The sequence below is a fragment of the Bison bison genome, unplaced genomic scaffold (assembly GCF_000754665.1).
Source record: "Bison bison bison isolate TAMUID 2011002044 unplaced genomic scaffold, Bison_UMD1.0 scf7180017864089, whole genome shotgun sequence".
Taxonomy (NCBI): domain Eukaryota; kingdom Metazoa; phylum Chordata; class Mammalia; order Artiodactyla; family Bovidae; genus Bison; species Bison bison.
Window position 1 is genome coordinate 1914371 of NW_011494661.1, and position 12670 is coordinate 1927040.

The window sequence follows — 12670 nt, forward strand, 5'->3', positions numbered from 1 at the left end:
GGAAAATCCCATGGATGGAGGAGCCTGGTAGGCTGGAGTCCATGGGGTCGCGAATAGTCGGACAGGACTGAGCGACTTCACTTTCACTTTTCACTTTCATGCATTGGAGAAGGAAATGGCAACCCACTCCAGTGTTCTTGCCTGGAGAATCCCAAGGACGGGGGAGCCTGGTGGGCTTCCGACTATGGGGTCGCACAGAGTCGGACACGACTGAAGCGACTTAGCGGTAGCAGCAGCAGTGTTTACCAAAGACACAGGGGCAATGCAGGCTGCATGTTAGGGAACTCAAATCAGAGAGACACACAATTTTGTAAGTGCTGATGGAAGGATGTTTGTCAATGAAAATTTTCCAAAGAAGTACTGCTTGATTTGGAGTTTGCTAAATGGAAGAATGGAGAGAGAGGAAGGATTTGTAGTGAGAAGGCACAGTGGAGTCTATATGAAGTAGCAGGTTAGGATTAGGAATGGAAATGATTAAAAGTGTGACATGACCAGGGAAGGAAGATGGGATTTAAGTTCAGGTGGCCTGCATTCTGTGATAAAGATGTGGAATTGATTCGGTCAGTAATGGGAAATAATGAAGAAATTTAAGGAGTGAAAGACATGGTACAAATTATGTTTGAGGGCCAATGGACAATTTGATTCAGAGCTGCCACTGAAAGTAATGTGGATTCCTAATTTCATTTTTTACCTCTTTCCCCTCAACTGCCTTCTCCAACCCTTTGTCTCCTCTTCTTTGGCCTCTCCCATTTTTTTTGCCCTAACTTCCACCCAATCTTATCATTCCCTTCAGTTGTAAAAAATGTCTACTTTATCAAGGTTTAATCACAAAAATTTTCAGGAAAACACACAGTATCTGCATTAGACCATATGTGTATGTGTGTGTATATTTCAGTCGTTCAGTCTTGTCTGATTCTTTGTAATCCCATGGACTGTAGACTGCCAGGCCCTCTGTCCATGGAATTCTTCAGGCAAGAACACTGGAGTGGGTAACCATTCCCTTCTCCAGAGGATCTTCCCGACCCAGGGATCAACCAGAGTCTCCTGCATTGCAGGCAGATTCTTTACTGTCTGAGTCACTAGGAATGGCTTAAACCATATAATGAATTTCATTGTCAGCATTCTTTCTACTTGCCAATTCAAAACTTCCCTTTTGTTAATGATACTTCAAGCATCATTGTGAGAAAGAATATTTATTTGGAGGAGCAATCAACAGCTGAAGGAAGAGCCTAAAATCTATGGTTCTTGAGTGATACCCTCCTCTTCTCACATAAAGATCCATCCTGTCTCAGTGAGAGGCACTGAAATTTTGCTGCATCCTGATGGAGAGAAGTGACAGCATTGTGCCTGCAGAGAGCTCTGGGATTGCTTTTCAGCTGTCCCCCATGTCCTTCCGGCACAAAATCCATCCTCCCTGGGTCTGTTTCCTCTACTGTGTTTACCTAAAAGAACTATTAAAAGATAAGGCAGCTGGAACTATTACAGAAAAGCACAATGCAGATGAAAAGCATCGCTATTAATTTCTATTTTTCAGGCAGAGTTGAGCTCGGTATATCACAGTATTCCGCCAGGAACTCTGTATTTAATGGCTTGAAATCTTCATCTTTCTGGAATAGTGAGAAAAATACAGTTCACCTTCAGTTCTCACAAATGAGGTTGCTTTTGTCCTTGTGCGCCTTTCAGAGCATTGCCGGAGAAAACCTTCAAAGTCAACTTTCTGAATGGCTCCCGATTTACATTAATGATCTCCTTCAAAGGAAATGTGCTCCTGTTTTCCTCTCGAATTTTTACACCTTCTTTTTTTTTTTTCCCCTGTAGATCAAACAGTCAGTTGAGACCCACTTCAGCAGCCATGGCAGAAGGGCTGTTCTCTACAGGCCTTCTTCCTCCAGCCAAAGGGAGCTTCAGCTCCACCGGAGCATTCTCACTCAGCATCACTATACGGTTGTCATCTCTGAAGAAAGGCTCGGTGCCGACCCTGGGCTACTAGAAAAAGGTCAGAATCAGGAGTAATTACCAAAGTTGCTTGTCATCTAGTGTAAATACTTCCTGGAATGTGCTACTGTCTTCCTCTAAAAAAATTCACGAGAACAAATTTTTACCCATGATCAACTTTCTTGCACCATAGAAAACTTGGATTCTTTTTTAGCTTCCTCTCCATTCTCCTTTAGCTGCATTTCTTTATTCCTGAAATTATTTTGTTTATATTTTTGCAGCGTTTTGGAGTTACATAGTTCATCTTTAAATGCTGCATAAAAATGTTTATGTTTATGAGCCTGAATACATGTTCTGCCCAGCACCGAACTGCTCCATATTTTAAGAAAATTGCCACTTCATCTGACTGCAAGTAGAATGTGCTGGAAATTGTTTTGAGAAGCCAACTTAAATGTGAATCACAGATTGGCTCTAAATGCGAAAGAAGTGTAGATATTTATCTCACACACTGTTACTAGTCAAGTACTTTTTATTTCTATCATTTGAAGTGAAAAATAAGAGACAGGTTCTTAAATAAGTTATTTGAAAAGGAAGTTGAGTAGATGATGAGGGTCAAAAAGGGCAGTAACAATACAGCTGACAGATCTTGAGTGACTAACCATGTGACATATTGTATTCTGTATTCATGGCCTCATTTACTCCTCACTGAAAGCCTCTGAGTACCCCCAAGAAAAGATACATGCACCCCAATGTTTATTCCAGCATTATTTACAATAGCCAGACATGGAAGCAACTTAAATGTCCATCAGCAGAGACATGGATAAAGAAGACATGGTACATATATACAATGGAATGTTACTTAGCCATAAAACAGAACACAGTGGTGCCATTTGCAGAGACCTGGATAGAGCTAGAGACTGTCACACAGAATTAAATAATTCAGAAAGAGAAAAACAGATTAGTATAATATCGCATGTATGTGGAATCTAGAAAGATGGTGTAGATGAACTTATTTGCAAAGGGGAAACAGAGACACACACATAGAGAACAAATGTAGGGACACCAAGAGGTAAGGGGGGTGGAATTAACTGGGAGATTGGGGTTGACATATATACACTACTACGTATAAAATAGAGAACTAGTGAGAACCTACTGTATAGCACAGGAAACTCTACTCAGTGCTCTGTGTGCATGCTTAGTCACTCAGTCATGTCCAGCTCTTTTCGACACCATGGAGTGTAACCTGCCAGGCTCCTTGGTCCATGGGGATTCTCCAGGTAAGAATATTGGAGTGGGTTGCTATGCCCTCCTTCCGGGGGATCTTCCTGATTCAGGGATCAAACCCGGGTCTCCTGCATTGCAGGCTGATTCTTTACCGTCTGAGGCAGCAGGGAAACCCAACAACGTGAAGTGAGTAGCTTATCGCTTCTCCAGGGGATCTTCCCAACCCAGGAATTGAACCAGGGTCTCCTGCATTGCAGGTGGATTCTTTACCAGCTGAGCTACCCAGTAAATGTTCTGTGGTGACCTCAATGGGAAGGAAATCTATAAAAGAATAGATACATGTATCACTGATTCACTTTGCTGCACAGCAGAAACTAACACAACATTATAAGGCGACTATACTCCAATAAATTTAAGAAAGAAATATTCATCCCTCCCCCACTTGCAGAAGAGGAACCCAAGGCTTAGAATAGTTCAGGGATGCACCTTATATCTTAAACTGTGGTGATGGAGGGGCAGGATTTGAACCCCGCAGATTCCAGATCTCACTTCTGTGCTCGTCCTCTTCATCTCCGTGTTGCTCACTCCCTCTTTGACCCCTTTGTTGTTGTTCAGTTACTAAGTTATGTCTGACTCTGTGACCCTGTGGACTGCAGCACGCCAGGCTTCCCTGTTGTTCACTATCTCCCAGAGCTTGCTCAAACTCATGTCCATTGAGTCAGTGATGCCATCCAACCAACTCATCCTCTGTCATCCCCTTGCCTTCCTACCTTCAATCTTTCCCAGCATCAGGGTCTTTTCCTGCATTAATCGATCATTTTACAGCTACCAGAACGTGGAGCACTCATTCTCTGTGGGCCAATCAGAGTTTTCTTTTTAGGATGGTACAGTGTGTGTTTGTTTTCCTATTTATCAAAAGGGAGGAGAGGAAAAGTAATTTGAATCAGCTGCTGATCTCCATGGTGTTTGCTTCTGGGAGAAAATAGATCCCGGTGCCACAGTAATTTTCATTTGTCATTTCAGTGTCAGCCATCCTGACATCCTCATAGCACATGCTTTTTAATTAGGCCCCCCCTTGCTCTTTAAGGGCTTCCCTTGTGGTTGGTAAAGAATCTGCCTGCAGTGTGGGAGACCTGGGTTTGATCCCTGCTTTGGGAAGATCCCCTAGAGAAGGGAAAGGCTACCCACTCCAGTATTTTGGCCTAGAGAATTCCATGGGCTGTATAGTCCATGGGGTCACAAAGAGTTGGACACAACTGAGACTGAGCGACTTTCACTTTTGCTTTTTAAAATGCTAGTTTACGTTGGTTATGAAAGAGGCTGGGAACACTTAGCCATGATCACCCTTTACCACCTTTTTTTTTTTAACAATGTCGGTGATAAAGTTATAAGCTAGTTCACTAACAAAGCTCCCAGGGGAAAAAGCCTCAAAAGATCTACTTTGATGAAAAGAAAGGACTTAAAATGTGCAGAATACAGTCCATTAGGACGAGTCTTCAGGAATGCCATTTGCCGGCCTCTGCCCCCAGGAGAAGTATGTTAATCTAGAGCTTTTGGAAGCAAATAAGAAAAGCAAAAGGGAGGTGAAAGATATGGAATATGGAAGCAGCTGGAGACAAAGTTTACAAACCTCACTGAAGTTGGTTCTAAGAAGGACCCATCTGGAATCTAAAGTACTTTGGCACCTGATGCAAAAAACTGACTCATTGGAAAAGACCCTGCTGCTGGGCAAGATTGAAGGCAGGAGGAGAAGGGGACGACAGAAGATGAGATGGTTGGATGGCATCACCAACTTGATGGAGATGAGTTTGAGCAAGCTCCGGGAATTGGTGATGGACAAGGAAGCCTGACGTGCTGCAGTCCATGGGGTCGCAAAGAGCCTGACTGAACTGAACTGAACTGAAAGTTCTAAAACATCCATAAATGATATTGTCAGAACACCACTGATCAGAATAGCTGCCAATCTTAAGGAAAGATATAAAGCACTTTGTCTTCTTCTCATCCTATAAATTATTTTAGCCCACCGCTGAACAAGGTGACTGTATTACCACCACCCTGTGCCACATGAGCTGTGGTCCTGGACTCCTGCAAAGCCTTGACTGTGATAACACAACACTGAAATTCACGTGTTTTCTGCCCCCTCGGTGCTGCTACTCATTGTATATGGGCACAACACGGGTTATCTGTGCTTTCAACTTCAATTTCCATTTTATCCACCTGCAAAACAAGGAATATGTCTCTTCTCTCCCTTGATGTCCTTTGGGTCAGTTTTATAAGAAAAAGGAGAATTACTTTGCAGCTTCCAAATACCAAGAAAGTGCAAAGAAAGCCTGAAGGCAATAGAATCTGGCAGCCAGAGGAGCTGCTGGGCACAGTAGCACAAGATAACTAGATGGTGTCACCGGAATTTGTCAGTGTAAATACTGATTTGGCTCGCTTTCCCTACATTTCCCCAGTTTTGAAAACATTCACTGCTTCTTTCTTGCTATTCTTTTGCTTTATATGGTAAGATATTATTCCTGGATAGGCCTCAAGAAAGGGTAGCAATTTCACAAGTAAGGGATATTGTTGGTTCTCCATTTGATTTTGTAGTTTTCATTGTGAGAGCCTGTGCATCGAATACCTGAGATAAAAAATCTCCGTGACCATCATCTAATATGTTTCTGATTATCTAACGTATACAAAAAAAGCCACTTTTTAAATTGGAGCTTGTTTTCCATGGCCACACATTTAATCTATAGACTGTTTGAATTGAAGCACTTACTGTCAAAAATATTTTCTTGAGATTTAATTCGTGTAAAATTTATTTTGCTCTAGTTTCACATATTCAACTTATGCTTGTCTTACTACATGTACAGCGGCAGAGAGTGGGACCCTAAATTGGCCCATTTAAACTTCATCTCCCCATGCTAAGCAGCTTGGTGGAAGTGAAAGCAATTGAGAATCATCTGGAGACCTACTCTCCTTATCTTTCTTTTCATCATTTGCTGTTTGCTAACCTGAGATTTGAAAAGATTACATTAAAAACAAAAGAAGCACTTCTACAAATGCTATTAAGTACCAAGGTGCAGAGTTGACACATTTATAAAACACATTTTTGGTTTTAAGAAAATAAATATAAAACACATTTTCCCTGTTCTATCCATTTATTCTACCTGCTCTCTAGTCCTGTTTTGACTTTTCCCCCATCATTTCTGCTTATCTCTTTTTTTGTGCCATCCTTTGAAGCACAGGTGGCCTTTTTCAGGGTCCCTTTAAAAAAAAAAAAAACTTTTAAGGCTAGAAATGGATAAAAATTAGGAAAAAATTTAAGAGTGCTAGTCCAGGCAGGCAACATTCTACTATTAAGAATAATATGTTCTTAAAGAGTAATATTTGGGCTTCATCTTATATTTAATTACTAATTTAGTAAACATTAATTGGAGGGAAAAGTAAGCAGTCTTCGGTTGAAAATTCAAATATAGGTATTATGTTTTCCCCTGGTTAATTCTATTCTGTGATATAATAGATATTGGTGATTCTAACCAGAACAACAATAGATCTGTATATATTTGGCCTTGTTCTCTGAGTCTTATCATAGTTTATATATTAAACTAAAGGCAGTAATGATATTTACTTCACAAGAATATGTGCTGAGAATTTAATCACTTTGTCCACACCCATCAGAGTTCTGGGAGGAAACAAAGTAAAGCCCAGCCAATATTTCTCATTCACTAGTCTGGGAGTGGGGCCCAGAAATTTGTATGTTAAAAACAGACACAGGTAATTCTGATGTGTAGCCTGGTTTGAGGAACACTGTCCTAAGGGATATACTACTGGTTCAAAAAATAGCAATCTTTAGAGTTCATTTTGTAATAAAATGATACAAAAGTGTGCTTGCTATATGCCATTGAACTATTAATAGTGAAGATTTATTGGTATAGTTGTTTATAAGTATTTCAACTTTAAGCTGATTTTGAGGACAGTAAGAGGACAATTGTCTTTACAGATTTATGCCTACGAAACAGCAGACTATGAAACATACACATTTATCGTCCTTTAGCCTCCTACTTTGGAAAAACATATCTTCTGTTTCTGCGTTTGTAAGACCATAGAAGTCTCTGAATATATGTCTCTAAAGGAAAAGATTGAAGGACCAACCAATTATTCCTTTTCCTAATATCTAGATACTATATAGTGAGTCAGTGCTCTGGTACCTGGAAAAGAATAGTGGCCTAAAAGAGAGCAGGTATTCCCCCCAAAAGCTCTTAACCTGTTCCCATGGTGACATCCAAGAAAGGTGTTTTCTAGGAGACTCTGATTCAAGGTACTTCATCACTGGATCAGAACTATTTATGTATATTTGAAGGGTAGAGCATATTTAGCAATTTTCTGCCCACTCTTGAGTATACCCTGCACTTTTGAATTGTGTTGTATCAGATCAGATCAGATCAGATCAGATCACTCGCTCAGTCGTGTCCGACTCTTTGTGACCCCATGAATCACAGCACGCCAGGCCTCCCTGTCCCTCACCAACTCCCGGAGTTCACTCAGACTCACGTCCATCGAGTCAGTGATGCCATCCAGCCATCTCATCCTCTGTCGTCCCCTTCTCCTCCTGCCCCCAATCCCTCCCAGCATCACAGTCTTTTCCAATGAGTCAACTCTTCGCATGAGGTGCCCAAAGTACTGGAGTTGTGTTGTATAGTCCATGTGAAAAACAAATGCCAACTGCTATCCAAGCTACAGGATTGGAGACTGACTGTGTTATGATTTCAGATTGCTCTTATTTTTGTAACTTGGGGCTTTTATACAGAATGGTCTTTGAAGAACTATAAAAAGTGAAAGACTATATAAATTTTCTTGCCAGCAGTTGACAAACTATGGCCCATTGGCCAAATCTGGCCCAATGCCTATAAACAAAGTTTGATTGGAACACAGCCACTCATTTGTTTTTGTACTGTCTTTGACCATTTTTGTACTATAACAGCAGAGCTAAGTAGTTGCAACAAAGACTATATGGCTGTTAAGGCCTAAAATATTTGTTATTGAGTCCTTTACAGAAAATGTTTGCTGACCTGTGGATCTAGACTAATTCTATGTCATTTGATCTCATGATGGTGGTTAAACTCAAGGACTGAGATAGATTAGGTTTTTAACTTAACTCAAACCTCATTGAAAAAGGATTTGATGGTTTATAGTCAAACATATAATAATAAGATTACTAAGATGGAAGTATAAAAGTAGGGCTCAAACTGGATATTCCTCTTAGCTACCATAATTTGAGCCTAATTTTGGCTTGAGCTGCCAAGTACCCAGCTTGGCAACAGGGGAAAGAGTAGAGAGAGGTTTTGCTCTCGGGAAGTAGGGGACACTGTAGTGCCTCCCCTTGATCTCTGACATGTCCAGATAGTACATTTAAAACAACTTTTTCAAAAGGATTATTAAGTTGATGATGTTATGTACGGTCAAGGGCTAGAGCAACATTTGTATTGCAGACGAAGTGGATGTGAGCTGAGTGTGACATGACAGCATGACATAATGAAAACATCTCTAAGAAGAGACAGGATTAATACTGTGATAAATAGTATTTATCGATATTTGTGTTGATACGTTTGCTATATTGTGTTATAGAGATGATATTTTAAATAATATTGCTACAGCTTTCCCCCCACTAAGAAGGACACTGTAATTTTCCCAGCTATGTTCTTGGGATGTACTATTAAAGATACAGTTAGCAGAGCAAGATGTTACTACTGCTTAATGTTGTGGAAAATGTATTTAAAAAAGGAAAAGCCCATTTCCTTCCCTGTTTATAATTTCATAGTTTCTTCCCTCCCATAAATTTATTTACATTCACCTGTACTCTTAAAAATGTCCAACACATCCATGTAGCATTTGAAATTTAGTCTCATTTTGAAGGTTTATTTATAATGGCTACTTGCCAAAAGCTGTTTCTGCCGGTTGTGTGGAAAAAAACAAGTACTGCAGATCAATCTTAACTTTTGTAATGGAAAATGTATTTCAGATTTTTCTTTAGTTTATTTGTATTCAAAAAGAAGCCATAAGGAAGTTGAGATTTCAATCAAGTAAGAAGAGCCTAACCACAATAATTGCTTTCTTGGGGAGGGTAGTGGACTGTGGTAATTAAAGAGAATAAGCTGTGGAGTAAGACTGAACCTGGGGTGGAGTCCCCAGTGTTATCTTAATGGTTACACTACCCTGGACAAGTTGGCCTCTCAAAGCCCTCGTTTTTCTCTTCTGAAATGGATTGTTTTGAGACTGTTGTGAGAATGGCATGTGGTAGGCACTCCAAAAATGGGAGATAATATTGCTACTGCTGCCAGGAACTAGATACAGAAAGGAGATCATGAAGATTCCTTTGTGGAGAGGTACGTTAAAGGGGGGCTTCCCTGATGGCTCAGTGATAAAGAATCTGCCTGCAATGCAGGAGACATGGGTTTGATCCCTGGTCAGGAAGATGCCCTGGAGAAGGAAATGGCAACCCACTCCAGTATTCTTGACTGGGAAATCCCATGGACAGAGGAACCTTATGGGCTACAGTCCTTAGGGTTGCAAAGAGTCGGACACAACTTACCAGTAGCAGAAGGGTGCTTGCTGCTACTGGAAATTTTGCATTAAAATCTCCCTATTAAGTCCTATTCAAGTCTCCTTCCCAACTTAATATTTTTTCATGAACGATCTGGGTTGTTAACCCTCCTGAAATTCTGACACACGGTTTCCTGGATCATTTCATTAGGAAAAACAACCTCACTTCTAAAAAAATTTGTCAACTCCTTGAGATTAGGAACCCTGTCTGCTCAGCTCATCACATAGAACTATGCCCTCCACATAGGGGCACATGATAAATATTTATTAGAATACATAAATAAATAAAGATGAAATAGTACAGTTGAGCCCCTTAAATAGTGAACTACCTTAAACTTTCACATTAAAACTTAATTCTTCAGCCTTTCATTTTTATGTAAATTTAAAGGAACATTGATATTCTACTCATGTTCAAATCTGCTCATATAACAAAAATAATGCAACCACAACTGTGGTAGGAGATAAAGCTAACACTTTATACATCAAACAATTCTAGACTGTTGAGGTTTTTAATGCCTGTGTCTGTTTTTCAGTTTTCCCCTTCCTTGGATTTCAAGACTCCTCTGACATATTTAGCAGTATTCCTCAACCTGTTGTTTTTGCAGGAAGGGCAGATGTGTTTAGTTCTAAACATGTGCAGGCTCAGGTGCCTTGAGATTTTCACATAAATGTACTTAGCAGAGACTGGAGGTCAAGCGGGAGATATAGATGTGCGGGCTATCTGTTTAGAGATGATAACTGATTCATTGAAGGTTTAATATTCCATAAAACAGAGGAACACACAGAGTTACCTAAAGCTGCTCTCCAGTAAAGGACACGGAAAAGTAAGCTTATATCTTTTGCTGCTCATGACTGTAGAGAGCATTAAAGGTGAAAACCCCTATCATGTCATTTAGGTCCTGTCGGTGAGTTCTTAGCATTGTGTGAAACATTCACTTCTAGTCCCTTGCTTTGAAAAGCGTCATATGACCCAAGATTTTTACAGCATGTACGTCTCTAAAGGAAAAGAAAGTCACCATCAAATTCTCTTTCCTAGCATCCAGGTACTATTTAGTAAATCATTGTTTTAGTTCATAGAATGAATAGTGGCCTAAGAGAGAATAAATATTTTCCAAAAGTTTTAAGCTTGCACCCAGGGTAGAGTCTAAGTAATATGTAGTTCGGGAGACTCTGATGCAGAGTATATTTTATCTTTGGCTTGGAATTATTTATGTATACTCGAGGAGGCATATTTCTACAGTTGCAGTACAAACCAAGAACTGTAGCAGGAACAAGAAAATAGATTGTTCCAATTGAAAAGACCATTTCTGGGAGGCCTGCAAGTAGTTGGGCCAATATTTTTGTATCCCCACTGTTTAACGGGTCGCTTGAGTACAGGATTTATTTGTAGTAACCCTAGAAGGCCCAGGACCTGTTGAAGGATGAACATTGTATCAATCAGACTTACCCAGCAATGGAATAGCCCAGCTCAAAGAGTAGGAAGTTTTGATGGAATAAGAGCAAAGCAGGAATGCTGCAGAGGGCTTGCTTTATCACTCAGGAGAATGCATAAAATCAGCATCAAAGCCTTTTTCAAATCTGCAGTTTGGGGATGCGCTCTAACACTCATACACACAAAATCAGAGGAAGCAGGACAATATTTTTTTTAATTGGAGTATAATTGGTTTACAATGTTGTGTTAGTTTCTGCTGTACAACATGAATCAGGTAATATGTATACATATATCCTCTCCCTGTTGAGCCTCCCTCCCACCACCCCCCATTCCACCCCTCTAGGTCATCACGGAGCACCAAGCTGAGCTCCTGTGCTATACAGCAGCTTCCCACTAGCCATCTATCTACACGCTGCAGTAGTGTATATATTTCAATGCTACTGTCTCGATTCTTCCCTATTCTAGATTATCCCTATTCAATCATTCCCTGGAATGCTATTCTCTTCGACCCTCTCCTTCCCACTGTGTCCACAAGTCAAGACAAGATTTTAAACCTCTATTATTCTAGAATTCCTTTTCTTTAGTCTTTGCCTTTAGTCTCCTGTCCTCTGGCAGAAGAGAAAAACAGGAAGCTAAGATGGAGCGAAGAAACGTGGACTCCAAGGCCGAACTGGAAGTGGTCCCTTTAGGCTGGGGGTGCAGGTTGACAGCAGATGCTTCTTCTGCTTTACAATATGAGAGCCTAATGAACTCATTCCTTTTCCCCTCCAGCCCCATACCAGCACCCCTGCTGCCTTCCTGAGTTTAATATGCACTAGGACTGTTCAGCAGGAAGACAGAAGAGGAAAGGTCACATTTGAAAGGCACAGTGTTTCGCTTTGTCGGTATTTTGCCTGGAACGCACTTGACATACGTTTTTTATTAGGCAAGTAATAGGTTTTGGACGGTATCAGAAGCGCTTCTGTGCCCTGAGTTAATCAAACTAGAAAAGAAAAGAAACTGAATCAAAGAAATGGCATAGGGCTGCACTGTTCTATTTTATTGTATCATGACACATAGTAATTGTGTGTTCGGGTTTATTGTTATTTTCCTCATTGCTCATAGAATTACTGATGTATTTACTCCCAAACAGAATGTGTTCCTTAATTGGCAGGGGAGCGCTCAAGGAATGTTTATTTAACCTTAACTTTGGTTGAATTGTTTATACTACAGGGATCCGAGTTCAATTTACTTTAGTTTTGGAAAAAAAACAAAAAAAACCTTTCTTATTTATAGAAGCTGAGTTATGAGTGATCTCCCCACTCTGATGTTTCCTTTACCCTCCACTGTGCAAAGGGAACAAAAAGCCACTGTCTCATTTTTACTCCAAAGAAACTAAACTACTTCCTTAAGTGGGTTAGTTCTTTCAATTGAAAATGGTAACCAGATGTTTACTGAAATCCCTAGCATTTCTCCTTCAAGCCTACTTTCTTTCTAATTGTTTGATCTTTT

The 12670-nt window shown here is 40.3% G+C and overlaps 1 protein-coding gene across 5 annotated transcripts in view; it reads left to right on the forward strand.

Moving 5' to 3' along the window:
* The window catches only part of CPED1 (cadherin-like and PC-esterase domain containing 1), a 330082-nt gene that overhangs the window by 36073 nt on the left and 281339 nt on the right, over nucleotides 1–12670 (forward strand). For 4 of the 5 annotated variants that reach the window (XM_010838063.1, XM_010838065.1, XM_010838064.1 and 1 more), the window contains one exon: nucleotides 1819–1996. The exons of the other annotated variant lie outside the window; for it this stretch is intronic. In XM_010838063.1, the coding sequence (XP_010836365.1) occupies nucleotides 1819–1996 (178 nt within the window). The remainder of the gene's footprint in view (nucleotides 1–1818; nucleotides 1997–12670) is intronic. 5 annotated transcript variants of the gene reach the window in all.